The sequence below is a fragment of the Macrotis lagotis genome, chromosome 2 (genome assembly GCF_037893015.1).
Source record: "Macrotis lagotis isolate mMagLag1 chromosome 2, bilby.v1.9.chrom.fasta, whole genome shotgun sequence".
NCBI classification, from domain to species: Eukaryota; Metazoa; Chordata; class Mammalia; order Peramelemorphia; family Peramelidae; genus Macrotis; species Macrotis lagotis.
In genome coordinates this window covers 333803477-333819441 of record NC_133659.1, presented here as the reverse complement: position 1 = coordinate 333819441, position 15965 = coordinate 333803477, and the positions used below count along the sequence as shown (strand labels likewise).

Below are 15965 nucleotides of genomic sequence, written 5' to 3'. Positions count from 1 at the left end.
TACACCCATCCCTCCTTTTAACTAGCATCCTTATTTCTGATCAGGGTATTCCCATTTTTCTGGGGTGCCCAGTTTTATAACTAAAACCATCCTCTATATTTCCTTCTCCCTCATTCCCCACATCCAATCTGTTACCAAATCTAGTTAGTCATTCCTCCACAACATCTCTCCTCTCTATCCCTTTCTCTCCACTGACATTGGCTATCAGCTTAGGTCACGTGCCTATCACCTCTGAAATGCACTCCTGAAGTAGCCTCCCATTTGGTCTCTGATCCATCCTCCTCACAACTGTCAGATCGCTATCCCTCAACATAGATCTAACCAAGTTATTCTTCTGCTCTAAAAACTCCTGTGTTTCCTGGTGCCAGGTATGAATTCCTGTCTAAAGGTATCTAAAGCCCTTCACAACTTGGCCTCAGCCCCACCTTGTAGGCTGCTCTCTCCCTCATATATCCCCTACTCAGGTTAAACTGGCATCCCATCCTCTCCCCCACCCAATATCCCATCTCTGCCTCTCTGCCTTTGCCCCACTAGTATGTCTGTCCCCATACTGAACATATTCCTTCTCCTCACCTCCACTTCTTGGAACCCCCAGGATCTCCTCCCAAGGCTGTGCCCTTTCCTGATTCCCCCCCCCCCAATTGTTCATATCCCTCTGGAAATCACTAATAGATTTTATGCCTTTATTTAGGAAAATCCCAAATCTTTCTAGCAGGATGCGTGATCTCTGAGCACAGACTATCCCATTTTTAATTAGTATTTCCATTGTTTTGCGCAAAGTCTGTATACAGTGGGAGCTTAATCAATGCCTACTGATTGCTTGCTACTTGAAAACTTGTTCTGTCCCCCTCCATCTCTTGACTCAGGACCTTTTCCCTGGCTCTTCTCCCAGTCAGAAATGCTCTTCCTCCTCCCCTCCCCCTGCTGGTATCCCTGGCTTCCTGCAAGTCCCTACGAAAATTCCACCTTTTGGAAGCCCTTCCCAAGCCTCTTATTCTAGAGCCTTCTCTCTCTTTATTGTTATCTTTCTTATATATAATTTGTTTGTTCATAGTTGTTTGCATGTTATATTTGATTATGAGCTCCTAGAGGGCAGGCACTGCCTCTCTTTTGCCTTTCTTTGTATAGGCAGCTCATAGCACCGTGCCTGGAAAACAGTAGGTGCTTAAGAAGGCACTAACCATTAGGAAACTTTGGAAGGAGTTAGTGGGCTGAGTGAAGTGAGCAGCACAAGTACAACCCTTTCCTCACCTGGAGGCAGTGATTATATGATCCTCCCTAAAGTGTTTAGGCTGGATGATGTTTCAAGCACTCCTCAAGGGTCTGGCTTTGAGTTCCTTCACCAACCCGGCCACCATTTTGTCATATTCTTCCCTAAAAGTGATCTCCAGAATGGAGAGAGCAGGGCAGAGGTCAGGGGGTCATGCTCCTTCCCTGTTCTGCCTCCCCTTCCCAGGATTATTCATTTGATGGGCTCAAGGGCCTTCCCTCAGCTCCACTGCGGTCCACACAGCATGGAGGAGACAGCAGCTCCCCTGTCCGCATCCATCCGAGATTTCTCGGAGAGCCATGAGGAAAGGTTATGGAGCTCTTGTGTCTCAGAGCCATGAATGAAGAAGGTTCCTGAGTGAGTCGAAGGATTCTGATGCTGAGTATAGAAGAAAGGAGCTCATCTGTTCATTCAGGAAATCAACTAGCGGCCAGCACCCACGCAGCAGGCAGGCTGAGTAACAAGATGCTCTGCCTGGGAACGGGGGACTTGACAGGAGGGGATCTCAGTGAAAGGCAGAGCCTCACTAATGGGTTGGAGAAGGCTGGGAAGCCCCGGAAGAACCAGACACATTCTGGGGTCACCCTCTCATCTGGCATGGGTCAAAGGCAGCATGGCTCCTTCCTTCATCTGCCAAATAGGGGGCCAGAAAAATTCTGTGTGTGCCAGGATTCTGTTTATGTGGTATATCTGACCCCGGTGAGGCATGGACTGGCTCTTTGCCACTTTACTGTAATCATGATAATAATGATAGCTGACATTGAGGCAGTGCCTACATGCTAATGCCCCCTTGAGAGAGGCTTAACCAAGATCTGGGCAGTTTTGAAGCACCTCCATGGTAGAGTGGGTGCAGACTTGCCTCCATGGGGGATATTTCCTCTTTAGGAGTTCATCATATAAATGAAATTTGAGGTCTGGTTCCCAGTCCCCAACCCCAAGTTGACACCCAGGCTCTTCCCACCAGGACTGGTTTCTAGCTGGTTGAATGGCAGCATTTCTTTGTGGTTAAGCCTAGCCCAGCCTGCCTGGCTCCCTAGGACATGGAGGAAGAGCTGGCCAGCAGCAGGTCCAGGTTGGGCTGGAAGGGACCTTAGCACAGTCCAGGTTGGGGTTGGCCTTTTTTTGCCAAAGGACCCCCTGGAAATGGCCCTAGGGAGACCTAGGGACCCCTCATCAGAATCAAGGTTTGACATGCTATTGTTCTGAAAGAGATCACGAGGGATGGGACTTCAGAAAAGCCTGGAAAGACTTCCATGAACTGAGGCTGAGTGAAGTGAGCAGCACCCGAAGAACACTGGACACCCTAACAGCAACACGGTGATGGTCAACTATGAGGGCCCTGCTCATCTCAACAGTACCACAAAGACAACTCTAAAGGATTTGTGAGGGGAAATAGCATCCACAGCCAGAGGAGGAAGTCCGGAGTCTGAATGGCCACCAAAGCAGGCTAGTTTCTCTATTTTTCCCCTCTCTTGGTTTTTTCCCCGTTTGATTTTATTCCTTCACAACCTGACTAATGTGATATATGTTTAACATCATTATATGTAGAACTTACATCAGGTTGCTTTCTGACGAGGGCGGGGAGGGAAGGGGAAAATGTGAAACCCTGAATCTTATAAAAATGATTGTTGAAAACCATCTTTGTATGTAGTTGGGGACATAAATAAATAAATAAATGAACTATCAGGGAAATGCATCAGATAAGATACTTGGCTTTCAAAAACCAATGAATTTGTAATATGGATTATAAGGAGCCCCAGTTTCCTCCCTTTAGAGATGAGACAAGCCAGAGCTGTGAAGGGATCTGTTCAGGGTCACCCAGAGAGGGAGGAGCTGGCTGAGCCCAGACCCCTCCTCTCCAGGGCAGCAAAGCCCTGGTTTTCTGTGAGCAGATAGACTGTGCTGCTGGGCTGCTTCCCAAGGGATGCTGGCCTCAGCTCCTGGGTCCATGGAAGAAGCAGGTTTGACTCTGGTCTCCAGCCTGACCTCCCTCCCTCACCTCACCTACTTCAGCATCCCCTGTTTCCATTTCCTTCCCTCTCTGACCTCTCTTATGCCTAGTTCTCTGAACGTGCTCCATACTCCTGTTCTGGGGTCCCTTCTCTCCCTCCCTAGGGAACAGGAGAGAGGGGTCCTGAAGACCATCCTTCAAGGCTAAGAAAGAAATATTCCCCTAAAATAGAACTGTACTCTTCTTAGGATCCCAGCAGCTGCAGCTGATGGAAGAGAAGTCCCTCCCCTTCAGTTGAAAGACCTAGAAATGAGCAGAGAAGACCTTGTCTCTAGGGCAGGCCTTTCCAACACAGTCACCATTGCTGCGCAAAAGTCGTTTCACAGGAACGAACCAACCTTTTCACTAAGTCCAGGTCACAGATTCATGGAGATCATCAGAGCTGGAAGAGCCATTTTGCCCATTCACCCTCATTCTCTAGAGTACAAGAGCTGGGAGGATTCTGAGAGGTCATGGGGAAACTGAGACCCAGGGAAGGAACATGACTTCTCTAAAGTCACTAGGTGTTTTGGGAGGGACAGAGTTGATGTTTGAGTCCAGGGCCTCAGACTCCACCAAACCTTACCCTAAGCCTATTACTTCATAGATGGCAAACTGAGGCCTAGAGCGGGGCTGCTGTGCCTTGCTGAGATCTCATGCTGGGTGGGAGCAGAGACTAAAGTCCAGATCTTCTCTCCCAAACCTGCCCTTGTCATAGCTCAAAAGATTTTTTTCTTTTCATTTAGACAAATTTACATCCACTGCGGTGAGAATAACATGTGCTTCACAAAGGCTAGGCTGGAATCTCTGCCTGCCTCAGTTTCCTCAACTGTAAAACAGAAACAGAGATAATAGCAGTACCTACTTCGTAGGAGAGGATCAAATGAGATCATGCTGTCATTGTAATATTGTGCCAGTGTCTGGCCATCTAATTGCTTATTCCCTTCTTTTTCCCCCCAAAAAGGTTATCCTCAGAACTTAAGTGGATCTACCCACAGGGTTCAGGCTTGAACAAAGTGATAGAGTTCCTACTCACATAAATTTTGCCAGCTTAGAACTCTGCTGATTTTTGATCCCACTGTATAAAAGGCCTCAGTCCCTAAAGAATTGGGGCTCCCCAGGCTAGGCCCAGCTAGCTGCCCAGGCACACCTCCATGGAAAAGTGGGCAGGGGCAGAGGAGCTGTACCAGCTGAGCACCTGCTATGTCTTTGTTGAATATTCTTTCCAGGCTAATAAATAAACTTTTGTTTTGGTTATTAAATGGGCTACCAGTGTCTCCTCTTGTTCCTGACCTGAGCCCCTGGACGGGTATGAGTTAGGTCTGGTTCAGGATGGGGCCTTCAAATTCATGAAGAAGAGATCTATCCAAGCAATGGGCAGGAGGGACATGAAGGGCTGAGGCAAAAGGGAAAACGTGGGAGGGGCTGCATCACAACTGATGCTGACAGAGCAGGAAAGGAAATCACCCCCTATAACTAGAGGCCGTCTGCCACGAGCTTAGGTGAATTCAAATAATGCACAGACATCACCTACCCGTCTGCTCAGGTTTCATAGTCTCTCGCTAATGATAATAAAGATTTTAAAATTGTAATAGTGCTTGAAGCGACTGAAGCCCTTGGGTAGATGATCTAATTTGAGTCTCAGGCTCTCATGATGCCCATAAGGCTGCCCAGCCTCCCAGGATGTCCTCCCCCTCTCCAAACTGTCCTCATCCTTCATGGTCTGGCTCACGTCCCAAGGACTCCACCAAGCTTTCTGAGGCCCACAAATGACTCCTCTGGACTTTTATTGTACTAACTTCCCTCTGAACTAAATAATTTAGCACTTTGTGATACTCTGACTTTTCTGTTCTCTGTTGTTTCTGGATGTGATGGCCTCAGCTCCCCAACTCAAAAGGAAGGTACCCATGTCTTGCTGTTCCTATTCTACCTGCCCCCCCCCAAGTATCCTTCCAGGATAATGCTAAACAAATACCCCATTGCTAACTCAAACCCCCTGCTTCTTCTTTGAAGCAACTCCAAACTCGTTGGGCTAGATTCCTTCATCAAGGCATGAGTATATGGGGAGGGAGGTGGGGGGGAGGGGAGGACAGGAGGAGGAAACGAGAGGAGGAGATGCCAAACATTTGAAGTTGTGCCATGAGATCTCAGGGCTTGACCTGGAGGTCATTTGACCCAGCGCCCTTCCTACAGATGGGGTAACTGGAACCCAGAGTGAATCAGGACAAGATCCCCCAGCTAAAGAGACGGACATTAGACCCATGACTCTCTCTTCATCAGGATGCCCGGGCAGGTGTAGGATGGAGGAAAGGGTGAGGCCTGAACAGCAACTGCAGAACCTCTCGGCCTAGTCAAGTGAGGCACTTGGAAAGCATCCTATCTGGCAAGGGATGGACTCAGGTTTGTGTGGACCTTCCTTCCTTCACCCACCACTTCACTACGGATTGCTTCTGAACTGGACCCAAAGTCTATACCCAATATCAAAAGAGATTCAATTCCCTCCAAACACTACAGGCTTCTAAGGGCCTAGAGTTGCTCTCTCCCAGCCCTCCCAAGGGCTGAAATCCTGCATCCAAAGCCCTTAGCTGTGGATGTTGGGGGGGAGCAGTGGGGCCTAGAAAGATCTTTCTAGTCCTCTACTGAATACAGGACAGGCTCCATTTAACCTAATCTACAAAATACAAAATACACAAAAAATGCTAGTTCATCTTTTTCTTTTTAGTTTTTTTGCAAGGCAATGCAGTTAAGTGACTTGCCCAAGGCCACGCAGCTAGGTCATTATTAAGTGTCTGAGGCCAGATTTGAACCCAGGTCCTCCTGACTCCAGGGCCGGTGCTCTATCCACTGCACCACCTAGCTGCCCCCATGTTAGTTCATCTTATTAAAGATATGAGCTCTTCAAAAGTAGGAATGGCTTTTGGTTTTCTTTGTATCCCCATCACTTAACTGTGCATACAATAAGCATATGATCAATACTCATTGATTGACTGAATCCATAACTTGATTTAACTGCCCTTCTTTCTCTGCTGAGCCTCCCTTCACCTTTCCCAGAGATTTATAATAATGTTTGTCCTTGTGAAGGACCACATCAGGTGGTCCTTTGTGACGAAGACCACATCAGGAAGGGGATGCCATGACAGACACATGAATTGGATTTAGTTAGAGGGAACTGTGCTAAGTCCCCAGCCTCACTTTCTCCTCCAGAGCCATCTGGGTCCAATGGCCAGATAGGAATCAGGATGATCGGAGATGGCCCTGGATGTGAGGCAATCAGGATGAAGTGACTTGCTCAAGGTCATACAGCTAGTAAGAGTCAAGTGTCTGAATGCGAACTCCTGTCCTCCCGCTCTATCTACTGGGCAACCTAGCCTTGTAGGCCCATAAGACTATGTTGAATGAGTCCCAGGCCCTATCCCAGAGAAGGGAAAAAATTCCGGCTTGCTCTCAAGTCACAGCACCTTCCCCTCTGGTGAGCTGCATCTTTATCAGGCTCCCTATAGCATCCTCCAGATCTACAGTACTCCCCTAACTTAATAATTAAATAAATAAATAAAGCTAATGAAGAGTTTCCCAACTTTCCCAGGACTTTCTCCAGTACCACCCACCACCCTGGATTGGAAGTTTCCCAAGTGGGGAAAGAACCTTTGGTTGCTGGGGACCTGAATGCCTTCTGGAACCTCCACAATCCCCAGAGTTCACAGAACAACCAAAGACACAGTCCAGGTTTGCTCCTCCTCCTTGTGGCCCTGACATCTAAAGATGTTAACTCCTGCCTCTTTGGCATTGAAGGGGTCCCTGTCTTGGTCCAGGATGCCCCTGTCCTTGGTGCTGAACATGATGTCTGGTACCTAGGAAATACTTAAAAACTATTTGTTGAGTGACTCTGAAACAGCTGCTTCCTTGCTCTGGTTCCAGTCCTTCAGATGTGGTTGGCCAAGGATGATCTTGGATGGTCTCCCAGTAGTTCTGCCTGCTGTTGGGACTCTCATGACCTCAGGCCACAAAACTGATTCCTTGCTTCTACAGGTAGAGCCCTCCCTCTTTAGGTCCCTGGCCTCTCGAATCTAGGGCTGACCTTGTCTCCTTCAGTTCAGACCATGCCAGACAGCAGTTCTTCTGAGTCCCAAGGTGGTATTCCTTCCCCAGAGGCCAGGTGCAAGAGCATGGCTTGGGCCATGGATAGTGGCTATTGCTCAAGGGCAGCCAGACCAGAAGAGGTGAGGTTGGGGGTGGGGGTGGGGTGGGGACAGTGGAGACAGCCTGGCACACTCCAGGCGATTTAGAAATGGCTGGTCCCTCTTCCCCTCCTTCTCAAAGTAAAAATAGGAGAAACTTCCTTGGTAGAAAGGGGGTGGAGGGCACAGTGGATAATTGCATATATTGGGGTGGCTAGGTGGTGCAGTGGACAGAGCACCTGCCCTGGAGTCAGGAGTACCTGAGTTCAAATCCGGCCTCAGACACTTCATAATGACCTAGCTGTGTGGCCTTGGGCAAATCACTTATCCCCATTGCCTTGCAAAAAACTTTAAAAAAAGAAAATTGCATATATTGTTAGTGTTTTTTTAAATAGACAAATACAGTTTGCTGGGTTTCCCCTTCTTCTTTGTCCTTTTCTTTAATTTTTTCCTAACTACAGGATAGTTCTCTAGAAGTGGAGAGGACTATGGGAAAAACTTAAGTAAAAATATGTCAAGTAATTGAGTTTTTAAAAGAGAAAAAAAAATTTTAAAATAAAAATAAAATTTAAAAAGGGTGGTGTGGTGGATAGAGCACCGGCCCTGGGGTCAGGAGGACCTGAGTTCAGATGTACTCTTAGACACAGTAATGACCTAGCTGTGTGGCCTTGGGTGAGTCACTTAACCCCATTGTCTTGAAAAATCTAAAAAAATAAAAATAAAAAAATTTAAAAAGGGCGGCTAGGTGGTGTGGTGGTTAGAGCATTGGCCCTGGGATCAGGAGGACCTGAGTTCAAATTTGACCTCAGACACAGTAATGACCTAGCTGTGTGGCCTTGGGAGAGTCACTTAACCCTGGTGCCTTGTTAAAAAAAATAAATAAAAATAGAAATAAAAGAGGAAAAAAACCAGGAAGATGGCAGAGACGCCATCCGCCCGGCCCCCCGGGTCCTCAGGCCTCTGACGTCCACAACAGCTCCCTACTGACAAGGCTCCTCAGTTGCAGGCTCCCCCAGCATTCGGCACCACACCTGACGCCTAGGGGGCGCTCAGGAGACGCCGAGGTTTGGCGCGGCAGAGGGAGGGTGGGAGGGAAGGGGCGGAGCCTGAGGGCGCTGGGCTGGGCTCGGGGAGAGGAGGCCGCTGGGGGCGTGGCCTGAGAGGACGTTCTGGGGCAAAGGGGCGGAGTCTGGACATGCGCCCTTCTTCTCCCGGCCGCGGCGAGGAGGCGGCGGCGGAAGCTGGGGGGCGGGATCGAGAGGCCGAGCCTGCTATTGGCCCGCTCCCCGGAAGCGCTCCTGCTTCCTGGAGACCGCGCGTGGCGGCGGCGGCGGGGGAGGTGGTGCGTGTGCCCCGCCGGCGCGGGAACCCGAGCCGCCCGCCTGTCCCGTGCCTCAGTTCCCCCATCTGTAAAAAGAGACGACCGCCTGGCAGGGGGGCCGGGCCAGCCGACGCCCCGGGCCTCAGTTCCACCCCTGGCGGCCCTCCGCGGCCCGGGGTCAGGGGCCCCTCGGCCCCGCCGGCCGGCCCGGCATGTTTGTGCTGGTGGAGATGGTGGACACGGTGCGGATCCCGCCCTGGCAGTTCGAGAGGAAGCTCAACGACTCCATCGCGGAGGAGCTCAACAAGAAACTGGCCAACAAGGTGAGCCCCGGGCCGCGGCGGAGCCCGGGCGGGGGGCCCGAACACGCCGCCGGGGATCGGGGACCACACTGCGCCCAGGACCTGGGGCTCCCGAGGGGCCGCAGCCCGGCTGAGGCAGCCTTTCTCCCCAGGTTGTCTACAACGTGGGGCTGTGCATCTGCCTGTACGACATCACCAAGCTGGAGGACGCCTACGTCTTCCCCGGGGATGGCGCATCCCACACCAAAGGTGGGCACCCCCATTTCCCCCGTCAGCCTCAGAGCCGAGCCGCGGGAGGGCCCTGGGGCTCCCCTGCCGGGGTGCTTGTGGTTTCCGAACTGTCTGAAGGAGGCGTTGGGGAAGACCCGGTGGCCCCGCACGGGTTCCCCACGCCCCTGCCTCAGTTTCCTTCCCTGGCAAAGGAGGGGCTTGGACTGGATGTCTCACCCCTTCTCTAGCTCCTGGGTCCCACTTGGCCCAGATCTGGAGCCTGAACCCAAGCTTCTCTCCTGCCCCTGCCGGGCCAAGGGATGGGCAGAAGCGGGTCCCAGGTCGCAGGCCCGCTCCGATCAGGCCACAGGTCGGGGATCCCCGGGTCCCTGCCCCAGAGCCTCCCTTGTTCTGCTTTGCTTTTAGAAACCAGTGTTCTACGTGTGTGTTTGGTTCTATAGCCTGGGAGTGCCTGGGTGGAAGGCAGAGAAACACAGACATACCTCACACATCACACACCACACACTAGTCTGCAGTCATCCTGTCAAGACAGTGTGGGCACTACTCCACCCCCGTCGCCCCCCACATTGCCAAGTCAAGGGGCTAGTGCGTTTTCCCCTCTCTGCCCGGGAATGGCCCTTCCTGGGGTTTACTTAGTCCTGGAGAGAACTAACTCAGGGACTTGTCAGAACCCTGAGGAATGAGAGAGAGGTTTCTGCCTCTCTTGCCTGGTGACCACTCCCTTCCTCCTTGGCTCTTAGACTTACTGCTTACCCCACCACACTGGCCAGGGTGACCTCTCTAAGATGGGCCAGGGTCTCTCTGCACAAGGCAGGCCAGGGTCTGGACCTGGGAGCTGAGGCCAAGCTGCCTGCTCTCCCATCTATGGACCTGGGCCTTGGCCAGTCAGTCTTTTAGGGGACACATTGGGGGGGGGCATGCTTGTCCTTAGAGGATTGCAGGCCAGGTGATGCAGGCCTCCAGTACCCTTCTTGAGTCTGAGCCAAAAAATAGCCAAAGCTGTTGAGTCTGACGCCATCATTTCCCAGCTGAGGATGCAGCCCCGGCCAAGCTGCTGATCCTCTTCCCTCATTAGCTGCCTCTGAGGCTCTGGGGATCAGTTGCTTCCTCTGGCTCCTCAGTGGGGATCTGGGATCCAGGATCTGATATGTTGGCTTGTTTGGGGGGCACTACACATCATCACCAGACCTCTTATTTCTCTCTGATGCCTTCCTCTTGTGGAGGCTTCCTGGACAGTCCCACCCTCAGCCCTGTGCTTTGGGGTCCTCCAACATTGCCTTGGAGTTCACTTACCCCCAGACTCCACCTGCCTCCTCTACCGCTTCCAGAGGCCCAGTATTTGAAGCTGGCCCATAAGTCACCACCCCAAGAGGTGGACTTCCCTGCCCTTTCTGTTCTCAGCTGTGGGAGGGAATGACCTTGATGTCCCCCCTTTGCCAAGCCTTGCATCCCATTAGCTCTTTGGGAGGTGACTGCCCTCTCCCCGGCACAGACCTTCCCTTGTGGAGCAGTTACTCAGTCTCTCCATGCCTCTCCCTCTGGCTTCGAGCCCCAACTGCCCCAAGTGAAGGCATTGAGCTCAACTTTTTTTTTTTAAGGTTTTTACAAGGCAATGGGGTTAAGTGGCTTGTCCAAGGCCACACAGCTAGGTAATTATTATTGTCTGAGACCAGATTCGAACCCAGGTCCTCCTGACTCCAGGGCTGGTGCTTTATCCACTGTGCCACCTAGCTGCCCCTGAGCTCAACTTTTTAAAAATATTTTTACTCAGCTTTTTTTTTTTAACTGCCATTACTGAATCTACTTTCTCCCTTCTCTGTTTGAAGATACATTGCTTGTGGCAAAGAATTAGGAGAAGGCAAAAAAGGTTCTGTACCCTTAGCCCCCACCTCTGCTATTTTCTCCTTTCTTCTTTGGGGCCTTCCCCTTCATGCTCTCTGTTTTCTGCTCCCATTCCCTAAAGTTCACCTTCCTAGGCAGACTCACACGTGAGACCTTGGGCTCTGGAAGGCAGAGGGAAGCATGGGGGGGCCTTGGCTCTCCAGGACCAAATGATCAAGGGGTCCCCCCCATGCCAATGACAGCACTTCTAAGCCTCCCTTTCTAGGTCAGATTTGAGCCTTAGGCCACTGGCCAATTCCTCTGGAGCTGCTTCTGCCCTTTCCAGATTCAAAAGAAGGCCCTCAAGGAAGGTCAGGCTTGACTTTGGTGCTGAGGAGACCTCCTCTGAGGGAAGCTTGGGAGGAGGCTTCGAGGTCACCTGGTAGGCCCCAAGTCATTGGGTGGGAGTGAGGGGCGTTCTAGGGAATTCCATTTCAAATCAAAATTGATTGTGATTCAGGAAAAGGAACTTAGCTGCAGTTTATAGAATTGTCTATAAATCATCGTGGGAGGGAGTTCCCCATCATTTCAGGTGTTCAGGCAAAGCCTATGTGACTGTTGGTTAGGTCTCCTCTGTCATCTTTCACATCTTATTTATACATTTAAAAATTATAGGGGCTGCTAGGTGGTGCAGTTGGGGCAGCTAGGCTGCACAGTGGATAGAGCACCAGCCCTGGAGTCCGGAGTACCTGAGTTCAAATCCGGCTTCAGATACTTAATAATTACCTAGTGGTGGCCTTGGGCAAGCCACTTAACCCCATTGCCTTGCAAAAACTAAAATTAAAAAAAAAAAGATTATACTGGGGACATGTCACAGCTTTCTTAGCCTGGCCAAACAGGGCACAGAACCTCTGAGGTCCCTAGTTGACCCTCCTTAAGCCTCAAGGGTCCAGCACAGTCCACCTTGCTGGCCCTTTATGTCACCCATGGCCTTGAGGGTGCCTTGAGTGACAGAGAGCTCATGATCTACCAAGGCAACCAGTTCCACTTGGGGTCATTTCTGTAGAGGGGTCTTAAATTTCCTTGAGCTGAACTGGCCTCTTAGGTTGGCACCAAGGAGAATCAAATCTAATTCTTCCCTTTGATGGTTCTCATGTCTTCTCCAAGCGCCCAGGTTCTTGAGCTTGGTCCTAGAGGCTACACCATGCCCCAGACACTCTGGATAGGGCAGCAGAAGGTTGACCCTGCTGCAGTGGGTGGTGTCATCCCCAGGGCCGGGCAGAAGGCAGGTGGACTAGACTGGACAGATGCAGTGTTTCACCTGTGAGATGGTGTGCAAGGCAAGGTCTCCATTCAGCTCAGGGAAAGGAAACTCAGCAGGGAGACAGGCTCCAGGTGGAGGCTGGATCTAGGCCATTGCTGGGGCTCTTCTCGATGGGATTCTTGAGACCCATGCCCTCTGATGGTTCTGAAATTCTGAGATTATTCAGGGGATGGTTGTGTGTTCTCTGGTGTCTAATGTGGTTGGGATTCTCTGAAGTTGGGCTGGAAGCTGGAAGCCTCATTGGCACTGCTCTGGGAAACTGCTGTGGGGCAGTGGTTTGTCCTTGGTGGTCTTAACCAGGGGTGGGTGGATGGATGGATGGATGGGTGAGAGGAGGGAGGAAGAGGGGTGTCCTGAATCGGAGCCCGGGGTAAGGCCAAGTTTATCTCCACAGTTCATTTCCGCTATGTGGTGTTCCACCCTTTCTTGGATGAGATTCTGATTGGTGTCATCAAAGGCTGCAGCCCGGATGGAGTTCATGGTAAGCAGCTGCTTGGGCCACTTGGGAGAGGTCTTGTGGGAAGAGCATGGCTTGGGAGGTTGCGGGTGGCAAGACCAATGGTTACAGCCACTACCATTGCCATGGACTGATGTGGACTCCATGTATGAGGGTGTCTGGGTAGCTGGCCTGGGGCTGGTCAAGGGGTCCTTCCAAAGCTCAGGGAGACAAGTTGGGGGCTGTGTCCCAGCTCCGCAATGGCAGAGCTGGGTCCCGGAGCCTGGTCCTGGGCACTCGAAGACCTTTCTTCAGCTTCCTCATCCCTTGCAGTCTCTCTCGGGTTCTTTGATGACATTCTCATCCCCCCGGAATCCTTGCAGCAGCCTGCCAAGTTGTATCCTTCCAGCTCTTGGGGTGCCAGGGGCAGCCACCAGGGGGGCAGCATGGCCTTGGAGATTCTGTGGGGCCTTGTTCCAAGTTGACTTGGGGGCCACAGGAGAAGAGGTCTTAATGAGGTGGGATAGGCTTTCCAATGCGGGGGTCCCAGCAGGAACCCACATCAGCAATAGCTCCAGAGTGTGGATGGTGTGGAGAGGCCCCTGCCAGGGGGCTGGGAGCCCTCCCCTTGTAGTGGCAGGAGAGAAGCAACTGAGGAAAAGCCTGGGGAACCGGGAAACCCATTTATTAAGCACCTCTGGTGTCAGGAGAAAAAGAGGTGAGGAACTTGTTCTGCCACTCACTGAACACAATGACCCTGGCTGACTTGGGCACCTCCAGGGATTTAGAGGGAGCTGACCTCCATGCTCTGCTAAAGTTCCCAAGGTCTCATCTTTATGTTTGAGGGGAGGACTTTGACCTTCGGCTTTTTGGTCTGGCCCCCATCCTTAGCTGACCCACTTTGGTAAGAGGAGGTGCCAGGGCTGGGGGCAGCTCCCATGGATTTGTAGACCTGCTTCCTGCCAGTTGAGCACCTTGACCCTTGGACCTGATCAGTGATGAGGCTGAGCAAGTGTGGGTTTGGGAATACGAGACGGAAGAAGGAGCCCACGATCTCTACATGGACACAGGAGAGGAGATCCGCTTCCGGGTGGTGGACGAGAGCTTTGTCGACACGTCCCCGACGGGGCCCAGTTCTGCTGAGGCCTCCACATCCAGTGAGGAGGCTCCCAAAAAAGAAGCCCCTTACACCCTTGTGGTAAGAGCTCGGGCTGCCAGCCAGGCAGAGAGGGGCCCAGCTAGCAACTCGGAGCCCTGGCGGGGAGAGGGGGCCCTCGGAAAATGCCAAGGGGCAGGGGTGGAGAGTGAGGGGGAAGCGGCACTGGATACCGGCCAGCCCAAAGAAGCCTGGGAGACCCCTCCTTCCTCGAGGAGGTGGTTGCCATTCTTTCAAATGCTAGCAGAAAGGCCAGGCTGGCTTGTCTTCTCCAACCTGAGGCTGAGCTCATTCACATGTGAGAAAAGAGCCTTCTCTGAAAGGGCCCTGCAATGAGATGCCAGTCATGTCCCAACAGGGAGCCTGGGCATTCCAGAGGATAATGGGCACCTAGCCCTGAATAGATCCTGGGTCTGTGGGGGCAGAGCAGATGGGGGGAGAGAGAGGACAGGAGTGGAGCTCATTAGAAGCTCCCAGAGCCCCCGGGTTTTGGGAGGCCCATGGAGGTCTGGCTGGTGAGCACTTGTGCCCGTCCTGGGCCACTCTCACTGACCAAGGCTCCCCTGGTGCCAGTTGGGGCTGCTCTGCTAGTAGGGGCATCAGGAAGAGGCCAAAGCCTGGACCAACTGCCATTTTCTCCCCTGGCAGGGATCCATCAGTGAACCGGGCTTGGGGCTTCTCTCTTGGTGGACCAGCAGTTAGTGATGGCCGAGGATGCTCCCTGTGCCAACAGCCTGGACCCAAGAGGGCTGGACTTCCGACCTCAGCTTCCCCAGGAGCCCCTTGGCCTCCTTGCCAGAGCCGTGGAATGGCAAGCAGAGTGTGAGAAGACCCACCCCAGCCAGTTGGGGGGACTCCCACCCCAAGGACCAAGAGCAAGGGAGAGCTAAGGGCTGTTGGTGGCTTCCTGTCACGTCGCCTTTGCGTCTATATGGACCCAGTCCTATGTGGGTCCACAGGGAGGAATGGTGGCCCTGGATTTGACTCTACTTTGGGTATGTTCCTTCCTGTCTCGGGTGGGGCACACAGCAGGGCCCAGTCCCACCTTCCTCTGGCTCTTTGCCTAGCTGGGCATTCCCACTGGTCAGTGCCTGAGCTGGACAGCAATGATTTCAGCCCCCGCCCCATTCTCACCCTCTCCCAGGAAGCGGGGGGGCCTCCCCAGCTGGACAGTGCCAGGGAGTCCCTTGGCTGTCCTTGGAGCCTTCCCAGTGACAGCCAACCAGGAGCATCACACCGGCTCCCTCAGGTCGGGCCTCCCCCAGAATAAAGTGGCTATTGCTGGTAAAAAGCAGGCTGGTGTCTTCTTGGCAGCCATGGTGACTGTGGCTCTTAAACAGAATGCTTTGGGGCAGTCGCAGAGTTAAAGATTGGTTGGGCAAAGGGCCCTGTCCCTGAATGTGAATGTGCTCCCCCCACCCCCGGGGTGGTCAGGCTTGGACTTTGCACTGGACCCATCCCTATCTTCTTGCCCTGTTGCCAAGTCCTTGTCTAGGCCGAGCCCACCCAAGGCCTGCGGACTTGGCAGCAGAGCCTCCGACAGCCCCAGGGTAGCCAGGTGAGGTGGGCTGGGCCAGGGCCACATGGCCAAGAGGCACCAGCTTGGCCTCCCCAGGGGAGGGGGGGCTCAGTGGGACAGCACCTGGCCTTCTTGCTCCCTGGGTGTCCTTGGCCACTCAGTAAAAGGGGGAGAGGGCCCGGCCTGTTTGAATCCCCCCACCCTGTGGCCACTTCAAAATGAGTGTCCTGGGGCCATCTGTGCCCAAGTTAAACTTCCCTGTCTCTGGTACCTCATTTTCTCTGGCCCATCGCAGCTGAGCTGCCAACTCTGACCACTCGTCTCCTCAGCCAGCCACTGCCTCCCTCCACCCCCCTTTCCTGGCTCCAGGCTTCCCCTCTGTGGAACTATCTGCCATTTTTCTTCTCTATCCCAGCTAGG

General features: G+C 52.7%; 1 protein-coding gene across 2 annotated transcripts; it reads left to right on the top strand.

Annotated features, from left to right (window-relative positions):
* The first annotated feature begins 8883 nt into the window (after positions 1-8883).
* Positions 8884-15591, top strand: POLR3H (RNA polymerase III subunit H). Of its 2 annotated transcripts, none has more exons than XM_074227045.1 (6): positions 8884-9079; positions 9211-9307; positions 12829-12915; positions 13186-13267; positions 13867-14068; positions 14675-15591. In XM_074227045.1, the coding sequence occupies exons 1-6, from the start codon at positions 8969-8971 to the stop codon at positions 14726-14728; spliced, it is 633 nt and encodes a 210-aa protein (XP_074083146.1). In that variant the 5' UTR covers positions 8884-8968; the 3' UTR covers positions 14729-15591. The 2 variants fall into 2 exon arrangements, with proteins under 2 accessions (XP_074083146.1, XP_074083147.1); XM_074227046.1 differs by having other exon boundaries at positions 13204-13267; positions 14675-15587.
* The last annotated feature ends 374 nt before the right edge of the window (positions 15592-15965 follow it).